This window comes from Aotus nancymaae, unplaced genomic scaffold (genome assembly GCF_030222135.1).
Source record: "Aotus nancymaae isolate 86718 unplaced genomic scaffold, 86718_ANA_hifiasm-v0.15.2.pri h1tg000038l, whole genome shotgun sequence".
Lineage (NCBI taxonomy): Eukaryota > Metazoa > Chordata > Mammalia > Primates > Aotidae > Aotus > Aotus nancymaae.
This window is the reverse complement of record NW_026988452.1, coordinates 5349247-5361750: the sequence shown is the minus strand read 5'-3', so window position 1 is coordinate 5361750 and position 12504 is coordinate 5349247. Positions and strand designations below refer to the sequence as shown.

Sequence of the window (12504 nt, the reverse complement as noted above, 5' to 3'; positions counted from 1 at the left end):
GAGGAAAGGCAGGGGACAATGGACAGTTCAGGAGCCAGTGAGGGGAAGGGGACCATGGGCACCTGTCCCTCCGGGGTCCGGCGTACCCTGATGTTGAGCCGCTTCCGTGCCCACCAGGGCCCCTGAGCCAGGGCACGGGGGTTGAAGGTGGCATTGGGGTCTCGCAGGAAGGCGGGCTTCAGCACGTACCCACAGGCCCCGTTGTCCTGGAAACGGCCCTGGTACACGTCCATCTCTGGCCCAGGGGTCTGGAAGTTCAGGGCCACTGCAGGCAGGACAGAGCAGTCGCAGGCTGTGGGCTGGCCCTGGGGCCCTAGAGCACAGCCTGCCCGGGTACACTGAGGCCTAGGGTCACAGTGAGTTGGCATCACGCCGATGCCTGCTGCCCTCCTGCCACCCTCAGTGACCCACCATGCTAACCACCCCTTCCCTTTCTGGTGTCGTGTGCTAATGAGGTTTCAGTCACACTTGCTGGTGGGCAGGTATTTCCAGACTGACAGCAGCAGCTCCCTGTACTTGACCGTGCTTGGTCCTCAGAGCTCCACTGCATGGCCCTCGAGGCTCCAGGCCTCAGGACTGAAACCCTCCTCCCAACCTCCTCCAGCCCCGGCCGGCCCATACCGATCTGGCAGCCCCCGTTCCACATCTCCACGGGGCTGTAGTTGGAGGAGTCTGTTCTCCATCCGGCCGGGTAGATTCTGCTCAAGCGCCCCACGTTGTGGCGGACGAAGCTGTTTCCTGAGGGGAGCTGTGGCTCAGTCGGCAGTGGGGGCCTCCTGGTGAGGCCGAGCCCTGCCCTGCCAGTTCTCTGTGGCAGAGCAGGGGAGCGGGGCGAGGCCAGGCCTCACCTGATTCTTGGAGCAGTCGAAGGGCACGGTTCTCCGAGAAGGACGCCATCTCGTAGAAGGCCTGCCCAGGGGTGCCAGGACTGGAGAAGCCCCCAAAGTGGACGCTCTTGCAGTAAATGACCATGTCAGAGAGCTCCTGCGCTAGCCTGAGCTTGTCCTCCTGGGGGCCACGGGGAGGCCCGGGTTAGATTCAGAGGTTGGGGCAGGGTAGGCACTGAGAAAGCCAGAAACCCAGGTGCAGAGAGACAGAGGGAGACAGACAGAGAGAGTGGGGCAGAGGGTCTGAGTGGCAGCCACAGAGAACTGAGTCAAGGCAGACCTCCCAGGGGAGGGGGGAGGCCCGGCTGCCCCGCCCCACAGCTCCTCCTCAAACCTTGGGCTTGTGCTGCACGCGGCTCCTCACTGCCTCATCCTCCATCTCAGCAGCCTCGTCTTCATCTGACACCACAGTGGCCTCGGGGCCACCCTCCCCTCCAGGGGGCAAGAGCCCCCCCAGCTTCTTCCCCTTCAGCAGGATCTTCCCCTTCAGTTGCTAGGGGTGGAGGGGCAACTGGTCAAGACACACCTGCCCTCTTGGCCAGGCTCCCCGCCCTCCCCCCGGGTACCCCCCTCCCCACCACACACCTCGGGGGAGGGCAGGCTGTTGGTGACCCCATCCAGCGGTCGGTTCAGCAGCATGGGGCCCAGGATGCCGTGCAGGTGCCGGGCCATCACGCGCTGCTGCTCCAGGGTACAGTGGTTCTCCAGGGACAGGATGACGGGGTAGGGGGACGCCTGGAGGCCCAAGGGCACATTAGGAGGGCTGGCCACCCCTAGCAGCCCACTCCTCGCCGGCCAGGGGCACGCCCACCTTGAAGGCGTAGTCCCGGATGGCCCTGAGCACGTCGCAGAAGAGGATCTTGGAAGTGAAAGTGTAGCCATGGTAGATGATGGGTTCCTGGTTGGGCCCGTCCCAGCAGTCCAGCTCCAGGCAGCGGCAGCCTTTGCACAGTGCCCTGTGGGGAGCGTGGCAGCTAGGACCCTCCAGGTCCTGTCCTGGGTCCCACCCAGACTCCCACCCCAAGGCTTCCCTGGGCAGCACCGGATGTAGGCCTCAGTGCTGCTGGGCCCGGTAAGCTGGTCCTCCAGCAGGTAGGTGTTGTGGGAAGAGGACACCAGGTAGTGGCTGAGCGGCTGGCCCATGTCCTGGTAGACACGGCGGTGTGCCAGGCTGAAGGCGCTGCCGTCGGCTGACAGTAGGTACATGAGGAAGCCGTCCTTGGTCATCTGCCGCTGCGCCTTGGCTGGGAGGGAAGAGGCCACTGCCAGTCAGAGCCAGCCTCCAGCAGGCTCGCCTGGGTGCCCACCCATCTGGACGGAGGGGCCCTCTGACCCCGCTTGCCTGCCTGGCCCGAGCCAGTCTTCCAGAGCTCTTGGAATTAGGATAAGTCTGCAGCTCAAGACCAGACTGTGGCTACTCCAGAGTGGGGCCCTGTCTCCTCCTCCTCCCCGTCTGCACACTCTAAGGCCCCTGAGGACAGTGTCATCTCCCCCTCTTTTGTACCCCCAGACTGGAGCTCCAGAGCAGGGCCCTGTCTTCTCTGCTCTGGTATATCTCAAAGCTGGGCTCAGAATGAGCACAGAAAAGGAAGCAGGAATGGCATCTGCTTTCAGCCACCTCTCTCGTTTCCTGAAGAAGGGTCCTCAAAGCCCCCTGAAGGAGGTGCCAAGAGGCAAAGAGGACCAGAGAAGGGCGGGGATGCCGGGGTCCTGTCTCTCATCTGCTGGCTCTCACCCAGACAGGCAAGTGCTGAGCAGGGGCCGGGGCTGGCTGAGGCCGCCCCTTCCCCGCTCCGCTCCCTCCTTTCTGGCTGCAGTCTCCCCAGGGGTCTCCCGGCCCAGGCCCAGTGCGGCCACCCTGCAACTGCTCTCACCAGTCTCGCTGGGCTCATAGCGCTCAATGAGGGAGAGGGCCAGCGCGGGCCCTGCCGCCTCCTCCCGCTGCTGGTGCCGCAGGAACGCCACTAACTGATCCACCGACAGAGTCTCCCCTGAGCCCGCGGCCTCGGCGAAGGTGCGGTCGATCTCCGCCCGCTGGGTCAGCATCTTGTAGAAGGCCTCGATCTCCTCGTCCTCCAGGGAGTCTGTCTGGGAGCGGTCACACTCCTGCAGAGCCAAGACAGTTGGCTGGGCTCAGAGCAGGCCTTGGGCCAGCAAGGGTCCCACGGGCAGGCAGCCCTGCCCCCGCTCCTGCCTCACCCTGAAGATCTTCCGGGCATAGCTGTCATCCACCTGGATGTTAAGCTCCTTCAGGAAGTTCTGCAGCTCCTTGAAGCTCATCTTGTTGTCCTTGTTTTTGTCAGCTTTTCGCAAGCAGGAGTGAATCCAGCTGGGCAAGATGTAAGGAAAGAACCCAGGAATCCTGGAACCCACCAAGGTCCCAGCCAGAGCCACAGATGGTTCCATCTGAAGCCACCTATAGCCACAGCTCCCTGCAGCCTGACCTACGACACATCCATGTTTCAGTGGCCTCTTCAGAGGAAAATGTTACATCCCATTAAGGGCTTTTTCCTATTTGCTGTTTTTTAAACCTTTCAATTTTTTTTTCTTTTGAGATGGAGTCTGGTGCTGTCACCCAGGCTGGAGTGCACTGGTGTGATCTCAGCTCACTCCAACCTCCACCTCCTGGGTTCAAGCGATTCTCCTGCCTCAGCTCCTGAGTAGCTGGGATCACAGATGCCCATCACCAAGCCCAGCTAATTTTTTGTATTTTTATTAGACATGGTATTTCACCATGTTGGCCAGGCTAGTCTCGAACTCCTGACCTCAGGTGATCCACCGAGCTCAGCCTCCCAGAGTGCTGGAATTACAGGTGTGAGCCACTGCTCCCAGCCAAACCTTTCAAATTCTTAAAAACAGTTCTTTTCTCACTAAAAAAGGGCCCACTGTAGACAATTAAGAAAATGCAGAAAAGTAAACAAGCAAACAGACCCCCCATAGTCTATCACCTCGGGATACGTACTATTCACATTCCAAGCATATCCTAGCTCTCTTTTTTGTTTTTTGCGGTGAGATCTCACTCGGTCCTCCAGGTTGGAGTGCAGTGGCACAATCACAGCTCATTACAGCCTTGACCACTGAGGCTCAAGTGATTCTCCCACTACAGGTGTGCACCGTATCACCACGCCTGGCTTTTTTTTTTGGTAGAGACAGGGTCTCCCTATGTTGCCCAGGTGGCTGGTCTCAAAGTCCTAGGCCCAAGCAATCCTCCGCTTTGGCCTCCCAAAGTGCTGGGATTACCGATGTGGGCCACCGGGGCTGGTTTCCAACATATAATATAAAATAATAAATATCCAACACTGAAGAAATGGATCAGCCGCACGTGGTGGCTCACGCCTGCAATCCTAACACTTTGGGAGGTTAAGGCGGGTAAATCACGAGGTCAGGAGATCGAGACCATCCTGGCCAACATGGTGAAACCCCGTCTCTACTAAAAATACAAAAATTAGCTGGGCATGGTGGCGTGTGCCCATAATCCTAGCTACTAGGGAGGCTGAGGCAGGAAAATCACTTAACCAGGGAGTTGGAGGTTGCAGTGAGCCGAGATCGCGTCACTGCACCCAGCCTGGTGACAGAGCGAGACTCCATCTCAAAAAAAAAAAAGAAAAGAAAGAAATGGATCACTAATTTATAGTGCATCCACTCAGTGGAACATTATATAGTCATTAAAGCTGTTTATGGAAATAATTATGATATGTTACACAGAAAATGGGCTACAAATGTATGACTTCCACTATTTTTGGCAGATACATCATTAGGCAAATTAAAATGCCAAAAGGCTGGGCTCAGTGGCTCTCTAGTTCTAGCACTTTGAGAGGCTGAGGCAGGTGGATCGCTTGAGCTCAGGAGTTTGAGACCAGCCTGGGCAACATGGCAAAACCCCATCTCTACAAAAATTACGAAAATTAGCAAGGCATAGTAGCACGCACCTGTAGTCCCAGCTACTCGGGAGACTGAGGAGGGAGGATTGTTTGAGGCTTCAGTGAGCCGTAATCATGCCACCACACTCAAGCCTGGGCAAGAGAGCGAGACCCTGTCTCAAAAAGACACATAAATAAATTGCAGAAAAAATATTAGAAGGAAAATGCAAATATCAGAAGCTTCTGAAAGAGGTGGATTTTTATAACCATTCTAACGTATATATGTTTTCCAAATTTTATATATATGGATATATAAGTGGAAAAGAATAATTATGACAGAAAGCCAGGTGAAAAAAATCAAGTTCAGAATGGTCCAGCCAAGCACAAGATTCGTGTGCTGAAGGCTATTCAGCAGGTACAATGGCTTTATGATCTTAAGGTCTGGGCAGCAGGACTCTGCAGAGGGCATGAGATTGTCCAAGGTCAACACTCTGCCAAAGGTGTGGCTATGACAAAAATGCCACAGAACTGGGCTTTTTAAAAAGCTCACAATAAGGCAGATGTGGCATTGAGAAGTAACACTTAAAAGTCTTTCACATGCTCAAAAACACACAGAAAAGGAAATTAACAGGGCTCCAAATGTGTCCCCTAAGGAGTGGATATACACCAGCAATGAAAAATTTGAAAGTGAAATTAAGAAAACAATTCCATTTACAGTAGCAGCAAAGTGAATAAAATGCTTTTAAAGAAATTGTTTAAGTATAAAACCTGGAAAACCATAAGGCACTGTTGAAAAAAAAGAAGATATAAATAAATGGAAAGACGTTACATGCTCATGGATCAGACGTTACAGGCCGCCATTATTAAACTGGAAATATGCTCCAAATTGATCTCCACATCCAGTACAATCCCTATCAAAATTCTGCTGGCTTCTTTGCAGAAATTGACAAGCTAATCCTAAAATTCATATAGAAATTCAAAGGACCTAGAATAGCTAAAGCAATATTGGAAAAAACGAAAAACAAAAAAATAAACAACTTTAGCGCACTCACACTTCCTGATTTCAAAACTTACTACAAAGTTACAGAAACCAAAACATGGTGGTAGTGGTGAACAGATGTACAGACCACAGAATAAAACTGAGAATTCAGGCCAGGTGCCGGGGCTCACTGCTGGAACCCCAGCCCTTTGGATCAGGCAAAGCCTTCCTAGATATGATGCCAAAAAACAACCTTAAAAAAGTATACGAATTATGCTTCATCAAGACAAAAAACTTTTGTGCTTCAAAGAATATCAAGAGGCTGGTGTAAGTGCAGGAGGTTTACAACTAATTGTTCACAATTGGCTCCCGATTTCTTTGTTCCTTCTTCACTCTCACTGTTTCACTTTTCCAGCCTAAAAAAAGACCCATCGAGAAAGAGACACCCCGCAGAATGGACAAATTATTTGCAAGCATAAATCTCATAAAACACTTGTATCTAGAATATATAAAGAGCTCTTACAACTCAATAATAAAAAGACAAATGATCCAAAAAATGGGCAAAGGACCTGAATGGATATTTCTCCAAAGAAGATACATAAACACACATGAAAAAAATGCTCAATATCATGAATCATTAGGGAAGTGCAAATCAAAATCACAATAAGATACCACTTCATACCCACAAGGGTGTCTATAATCAAAAGGACAGATGTCATGTTGTCAAGGACATAGAAAACTGAAACCCTCACTGACTGCTGGTGGGAGTGTAAATTGGTGTAGCCTGTTGGGAAAACAGTTTGGCAGTTTCTCAAAAGGTTAAACATAGTTACCATATGACCCAGCAGTTCAAGAGAAATGAAAACACATATACACACCAAAACTTACACAGGAAGGTTAATACCAGCATTCTTCATCAAAGCCCAGAATCGGAAGCAATCTAAATGTCCACCACCTGGTGAGGCGATAAATAAAACGTGGTCTATCCACACGGCAGAATATTACTAGACAATTAGAAGGAATGAAGTACTGACAGGCTGCAACATGAATGAACACACAAACATCATGCTAAATGAACGAAGCCAGTCACAAAAGACTCTGTGATTCCGTTTCTGTGACATGCCCAGAGCAGGCAAGGGTATAGAGGCAGGAAGTAGATGAGCAGAGGGCTGGGGCTGGGGGTCGAGGTGAGGTGGGGAGTGACTGCTAGGGGTACAGGGTTTCTTTCTGGGGTGATGGAAATGCACGAAAATTGATTGTGGTGATGGGTGCACGACTCTGAATATACTAAAAAGCACTGAATCAGGTTCCGCACTTTAAATGGGTTAATCATAGGGTATGTGAATGATACCTCAATAAAGCTGCCATAAAAAATGGAGAGCTGGCTCCACCCTAATCCGTCCACGCCAGAAGCCTGACCACGTTGAATCACAAGCCAGGGTGTCACTGTGTAACTAAAGGTTGAAGTTAATTTGTTTTAAGCCCACAGGCTGACCTACACACCAGACCCAGGGTACCTGATCATTCCCCAAAGAATGGCACAGGAAGGCACCGTGGCCTCCCAACTCCCAGAGGGAAATCGTGTAGTAACTCCAGAAAACATGATTAAGGCGGGGGGGTGTGGGAAAAAAAAAAAATGATTAAAATCCCTAAGACTGGTCTCCCATTGCAGCAGGCTGCTCTGTCAGGCTCCCCAGACTCCCAACTCCATACTGGGGACAGAGGGGGACACAGGGTGTATCAGGGAGCAGCAGAGCTGTTGGCACTAGGGTCAGACTAGACCGAAGAGGCCTTCATGTACCTTCCCCGCTTCCCCACTGAATTGCATACCCCTCGCCAACCCGCCAAAATTTATATGTTGGAGCCCTAACACGCAATGTGATGCTATCTGGAGGCGAGGCTTTGGAAGATAATTTGGTTTAGATGAGTTCATGAGGGTGAGGCCCTCACGATAGGATTAGTGCCCTTACAAGAAGAGATGGCAGAGAACCTGCTCTCTGTGTCCCCCCACCATGCGAGGACACAGCAAGAAGATGGTCAGCAAAGGAGGCAGCCCTCAGCAGGCTCCGACCTGAGCTTGGACCCTGAGCTTGGACTTTCAGCCTCCGCACCATGAGAAAATTCATTTCTGGTGTTTAAGCCACCCAATTCATGGTATTTTGTTATGGCAGCCCGAAGTAACTAAACCACCTTCCTACCCAGGTTGCCCTGGGATAACCACAAACCAGGCCTGGACCCGCTGCCACCAGAAGGATACTGCTGAAGCTTCTGCCGCTGGTCCATGGAGCCCGAGTGGTGGATGATCTTGCGCAGCCCCAGCACCCAGTGCTGGGCGTCCGCTGGCGATGGGGCGATGAGGTCTAGTGTATTGCGCTGGTCCTTGAAGACGATGGAGAAGCAGCGGTCCTCGGGCACGTCACGGGCGAACTTCTCCAGACCCTCTGTGCGGCGCCCCATTCGCACCTCCTGAATGTCCTCGATGGAGACTGCGAGGGTGGGACGGTGGAGGAGAGAGGGAGGGAACACTGTGAGGTCAATCCCTGACCCTGACACGGCCAAGGCCACCGTGGAGAGGGGCACAGCTGGGAGACACAGAGCCAGGGCCGGAGCTCAGGCCTTGAGTCCAGAGGGACGGGAGAGGGGCAGGAGGTCAGACAACGGGGGACAAACAGGGGAGAGGATGACAGAAACTGCAGGAGGCAGAGCATGAGACACAGTCATTGCGGGCAGAGTGGAGACACAGGGAGAGACAGAGAGCGAGAGACAGACAGATTTTAGGGCGGAAAGGGCACCTGGGACCCCAGGCCCGCTGTCTTGGTGATGGGGGTGCAGGGCCCCAGGGAGAGGACTGGGGCAGGGCAGGGCTCGAGAGCTGCGGAGATCACTCTGGAGTGTGGGGCCCATGACAGGGAAGGCCACACACCCTTCTGACTGCACTGGACTTTGGGTCTGTCCTGCCCCTACAAAGCCACAGAGCCACCAGGACCCCCTTCCGAACATTCAAGAGACTGTGACCACCCTGAGTTAGCCCCGGCCTGGGGTCTATTGGCAGAGGGCCAAAGACAGAGGGAGAAGCCCTGCCTGGGAGGGAGACAGGGTCCTGCCGTGTGCAGCTGTGTGTGTCCTGACTTCAGGGAGCCCCTCAGCAGCGGGTACAGGAAGCTTCTGCCTTCCCCAGCCCCAAGAGGCAAACGGGAGGGTGCCCTGCAGGGCTCTCCCCTCACAGCCCAGCCTTTCAAGCTTCAGGAAGATGCCAGGCCCCACCTATCACTTCCAATGTGCCCTCTGTGGCCTGCCCAGGAGCCAGTCCCTCCAGCCGGGCTCATGCTGTGGTTCCCAGCAGCAGGACCAGGCTCCGCCCCCACCACACCCCCTCCTGCCCATCCTCATCCATCTGTCCTGGCTCCTGGATGGTTCTAGCTCAAGTCCACCTGTCCCTCCCTGTGCCCACCCACCCTGAGTGCCCAGGGGCCTCCTAGCCACCTGCAGGGCCCAAATGCATGTGTGGCATGTGCCAGCCTGGGCCAGAGTGGGACACGTGAGCCCAGGGCCATCTGGAGGACAGAGAACAACACTGCTTAATCCCCCTGCCTGCAGCCCCTGGTGACCCACACGGCCCCACACAGGGTACAGCTGTAGCTACCCGGGTCAGGAATGAAAACAGGAAGCCTGAGCCACGGAACCCCCCACGGCCAGCGCCCTCACCCGCACCAGAGAGAAAGTCCAGACGCCTTCACTGCTGATAACACTTTGGCCTCTGGGAACCAGAGTTATGGGGGTGGGTAGTAGTGGCAGGACTGGGGGAGCCTTAAAAAGCAGGCAGCAGAGCCAAAAAAAACAGGGCGGAAGGGGAGGCTATTCCAGGCCTGCCTCACCTGGCCTCTGTTTCCCGGAGGGTAAAGAGCAATTGAAGACAATGGTCTCACTGCTCACCCAGAGAAGGCAAGCAGCCAGCAAGGCAGGCTCAGCACGAGGCCCGGCTCAGCGTCTCAGGCGTCTGCACCTGCGCGCACCCGGCCCCTGCAGCCCCGCGGCCGCCTCCCCACCCCGCACCCGGCCCCTGCAGCCCCTCGGCCGCCTCCCCACCCCGCACCCGGCCCCTGCAGCCCCTCGGCCGCCTCCCCACCCCGCACCCGGCCCCTGCAGCCCCTCGGCCGCCTCCTCACCCTGCACCTTGGCTCACACTGGGCCTCCTGCTCACAGCCGTCCAGCACAAGGGCCTCCTCCCGCCAGCCCAAACGTTCCTGCAGGAAAGGCCTGGGTCTCCCACTCCTCTACCTCCCCCTCAAGCTTCTCAAGAGCCAGGCGCACACTGGGAGCCCTGCACACGTATGGTAGGTAGGTGGGCTCCCAGGAATCCCCAGGGCTGAGTGTAAGATCCGCGTTCCCACTGTGCCCCGCCCACCGGCATCTAACAGGAAACCCCGTATCGGGACAAGAGGCCCATGAAGGAGCCCGTTCGGCGCCACAGACAGAGAAAAGCTAGGCGGTCACTCCTGTACTGTGTGGCAGCGGCTGAGCTGGGGCTCCGTGTGGTGTTCTCAGAATGCTCTAGAGCCCCGACCCCTCAGACCCTGCCCTGCCCTGCTCAGAAACCTTCCATAGCTCATAGCCCCAAGGTCCCAGCCAGCTCTCTGCACCTGACCCTGCTCCCATCCTGAGTTTCCTTCCGCCCCTGCACAGGCCACAGGCTGGCAGACCATACCTTCTCAGGGTCTCGTCCAGTGGCCTGAGGCCTGGCAGACCCTTCCTGGGTGAAAGGCACTCTCGTGGGGCACCCTTGGTAGGTGGAACCTCCCTCCTCCTACCTTCCCTCATCACCCGCGTCCAGTCTCGCTCCCCATAGACCTGCCCCCGTCTCCCCACCCACACCCCAGCCAAGGGCAGGGCAATGGACAAGGGGTCTCCAGGAGTCCCAACTGTGCGAAACCCAAGCTGCAGTGATCCACACACGCTGTCCAATTCGGTAACCACTAACCACCTGGGGCCATTTAAATATAAATTAGTTACAATTAAATAAGATTAAGAATTCAATTCAGCCTGCCTGCCTGCCTTCCTTCCTCCCTTCCTCCTTAAAAACAAAAAAAAGAGTTCAGTTCAGCAGTCACACTAGCCACATTTCAAGGTCTCAACAGTCACAAGTGACTGGTGGCTCCCTGCTGGACAGCCCACATACACAGCATCTCCATCACTGTTCAGCTGCACAGCATCGGTCTAAAATGTCCCTACCGAGTAAAGAGGGAGACATCTCATTTTACAGGATCTTTGGGGAATTCTCTCCCTTAAAGGGCAGAAGTAAGCAGAACCTTCTTCTCCCTGAGGCCTTGCAGGAGGCTCTCTCCATTTGTGGCCTGAGAACTTGGGTTCCTCAGCCTTTTTAGAAGCTTCCAGAAAGCCCTCAGATGCACGAGGGCTCCCCAACAGTGACCTCTGTGTGTCCCAGTCCTGCTCTGCCCTAACGCCCCTCCTGTGGCTCCAGTTCCAGGGAGGAGCTGCCTCCTGCGGTCCCACCTCCCACCCTGGCCACTCAAACCCGGAAGTACCTTATCTGCCTGGACCTTGGGCCTGGCTTTTGCCTTCACCACACCTGGAGTCCTAATCCGCCCAATTTCCCTCCTTCTCACAAATGCATGGGTGGAGGTCTGTGAGTCCAGGCAACGCCGTCCAGCTCCCTCCCTGCTTCTGAGTCTGGCCGTCCTATCTGTGGTCATGGTTAAGTGTCCCCATCCCTCAAAAGCTGTGGTCCTCGTTCCATGACTGCCCTCTCCAACCCAGACTAGGCTTCAATTTCCCGACAGGTAATTTAACTGGCTCTGCTCCCCAACCACAGCCAGCCTCAGTTTCCCCATTGCTAGCCCTGGTTGTATAAATGAGCCATGCCCCACCAGGCCAGCCTCAGTTTCCCCATCTGTGGTTTTGATCTGTGACTGACCTCCACACTTGCCCGGCCCTGGCCAGATTCCGCACTCTGCCCCCTCCCCTGTGACACCAGGGTACTCACACAGCTGGGACTCTGGGGTCCGCATGACCTTGCGGGACTCCTGCCAGATGGTTTTGCAGTCCTCCTGCAACTTGTAGAAGCGCTCTCTCCGCCATGAGCTGGACTTCACCTTCAGCAGCTGGCTGCCCTTCAGCAGGGCCTGCAGATCCTTGTCATCCTGCAGGCCTAGGGATCGACGCCGGTAAGATGCCACCTTCTCCACTAGTTTCCCTTGCCCTAGACCCCACACTGGCGGTGCCCACCTCTGGACCCTCTCAGAGCCCACTTTTCACCAGCCTCATCCTCAGCTCTGTTTACTCCTTCCTCCTCCACCCAAGCTCCAACCTGCTCCCAGAGCCCACCCTCCTCCAGGAAGTCATCCCTGATTGCCAGCTAAGGTGACCATGCAAACAGGCTGCCTGCCCACCCAAGACCATGCTTACTGCCACCCATGGCTGAATGAACAAAAGGCAGGCAGCTAATTCAAGAACCCCTGGTTCCTAGAGGACCAGGCCCCTAAGAAATGTTCTGAAAGATGGTTTTGAAAGATTAGGTGAGCCCTTCCTGGTCACACTTAGGGATCAGAGTGAAGTGAAGGAAGCTGGGATCAAAAGATTAGGCAAAGCAAGAAGACAAAAGGGGGACAGACACAGATGGAAACGGACCCCAGAGTGTCATGGAGCCAAACAACGTCCCAACTCCAATAGCTCCAGAATCATTTGTGCCCAGGTTCCCGTGCCCTTCCCGACCAGTTGTGTCACCTGGGTGAGGGACTTCATGCTGCTGGGCCTCCGCTTT

General features: G+C 55.1%; 1 protein-coding gene across 6 annotated transcripts in view; it reads right to left on the bottom strand.

Annotated features, from left to right (window-relative positions):
- Positions 1–12504, bottom strand: part of PLCD1 (phospholipase C delta 1) — a 37870-nt gene that overhangs the window by 784 nt on the left and 24582 nt on the right. For 3 of the 6 annotated variants that reach the window (XM_012455674.2, XM_012455671.2, XM_012455670.2), the window contains exons 2-12: positions 11728–11892; positions 7984–8212; positions 3087–3216; positions 2762–2993; positions 1930–2131; positions 1699–1843; positions 1473–1622; positions 1222–1380; positions 849–1008; positions 622–738; positions 87–265 (exon numbers count right to left, since the gene is read on the bottom strand). In XM_012455674.2, coding sequence (XP_012311097.1) covers positions 87–265; positions 622–738; positions 849–1008; positions 1222–1380; positions 1473–1622; positions 1699–1843; positions 1930–2131; positions 2762–2993; positions 3087–3216; positions 7984–8212; positions 11728–11752 — 1728 coding nt within the window. In that variant the 5' untranslated portion in view covers positions 11753–11892. Of the gene's footprint in view, positions 1–86; positions 266–621; positions 739–848; positions 1009–1221; positions 1381–1472; positions 1623–1698; positions 1844–1929; positions 2132–2761; positions 2994–3086; positions 3217–6614; positions 6825–7983; positions 8213–9892; positions 10547–11727; positions 11893–12371; positions 12393–12504 lie in introns of those variants that run through there. The other 3 variants (XM_012455672.2, XM_012455675.3, XM_012455676.3) reach the window with 3 other exon arrangements.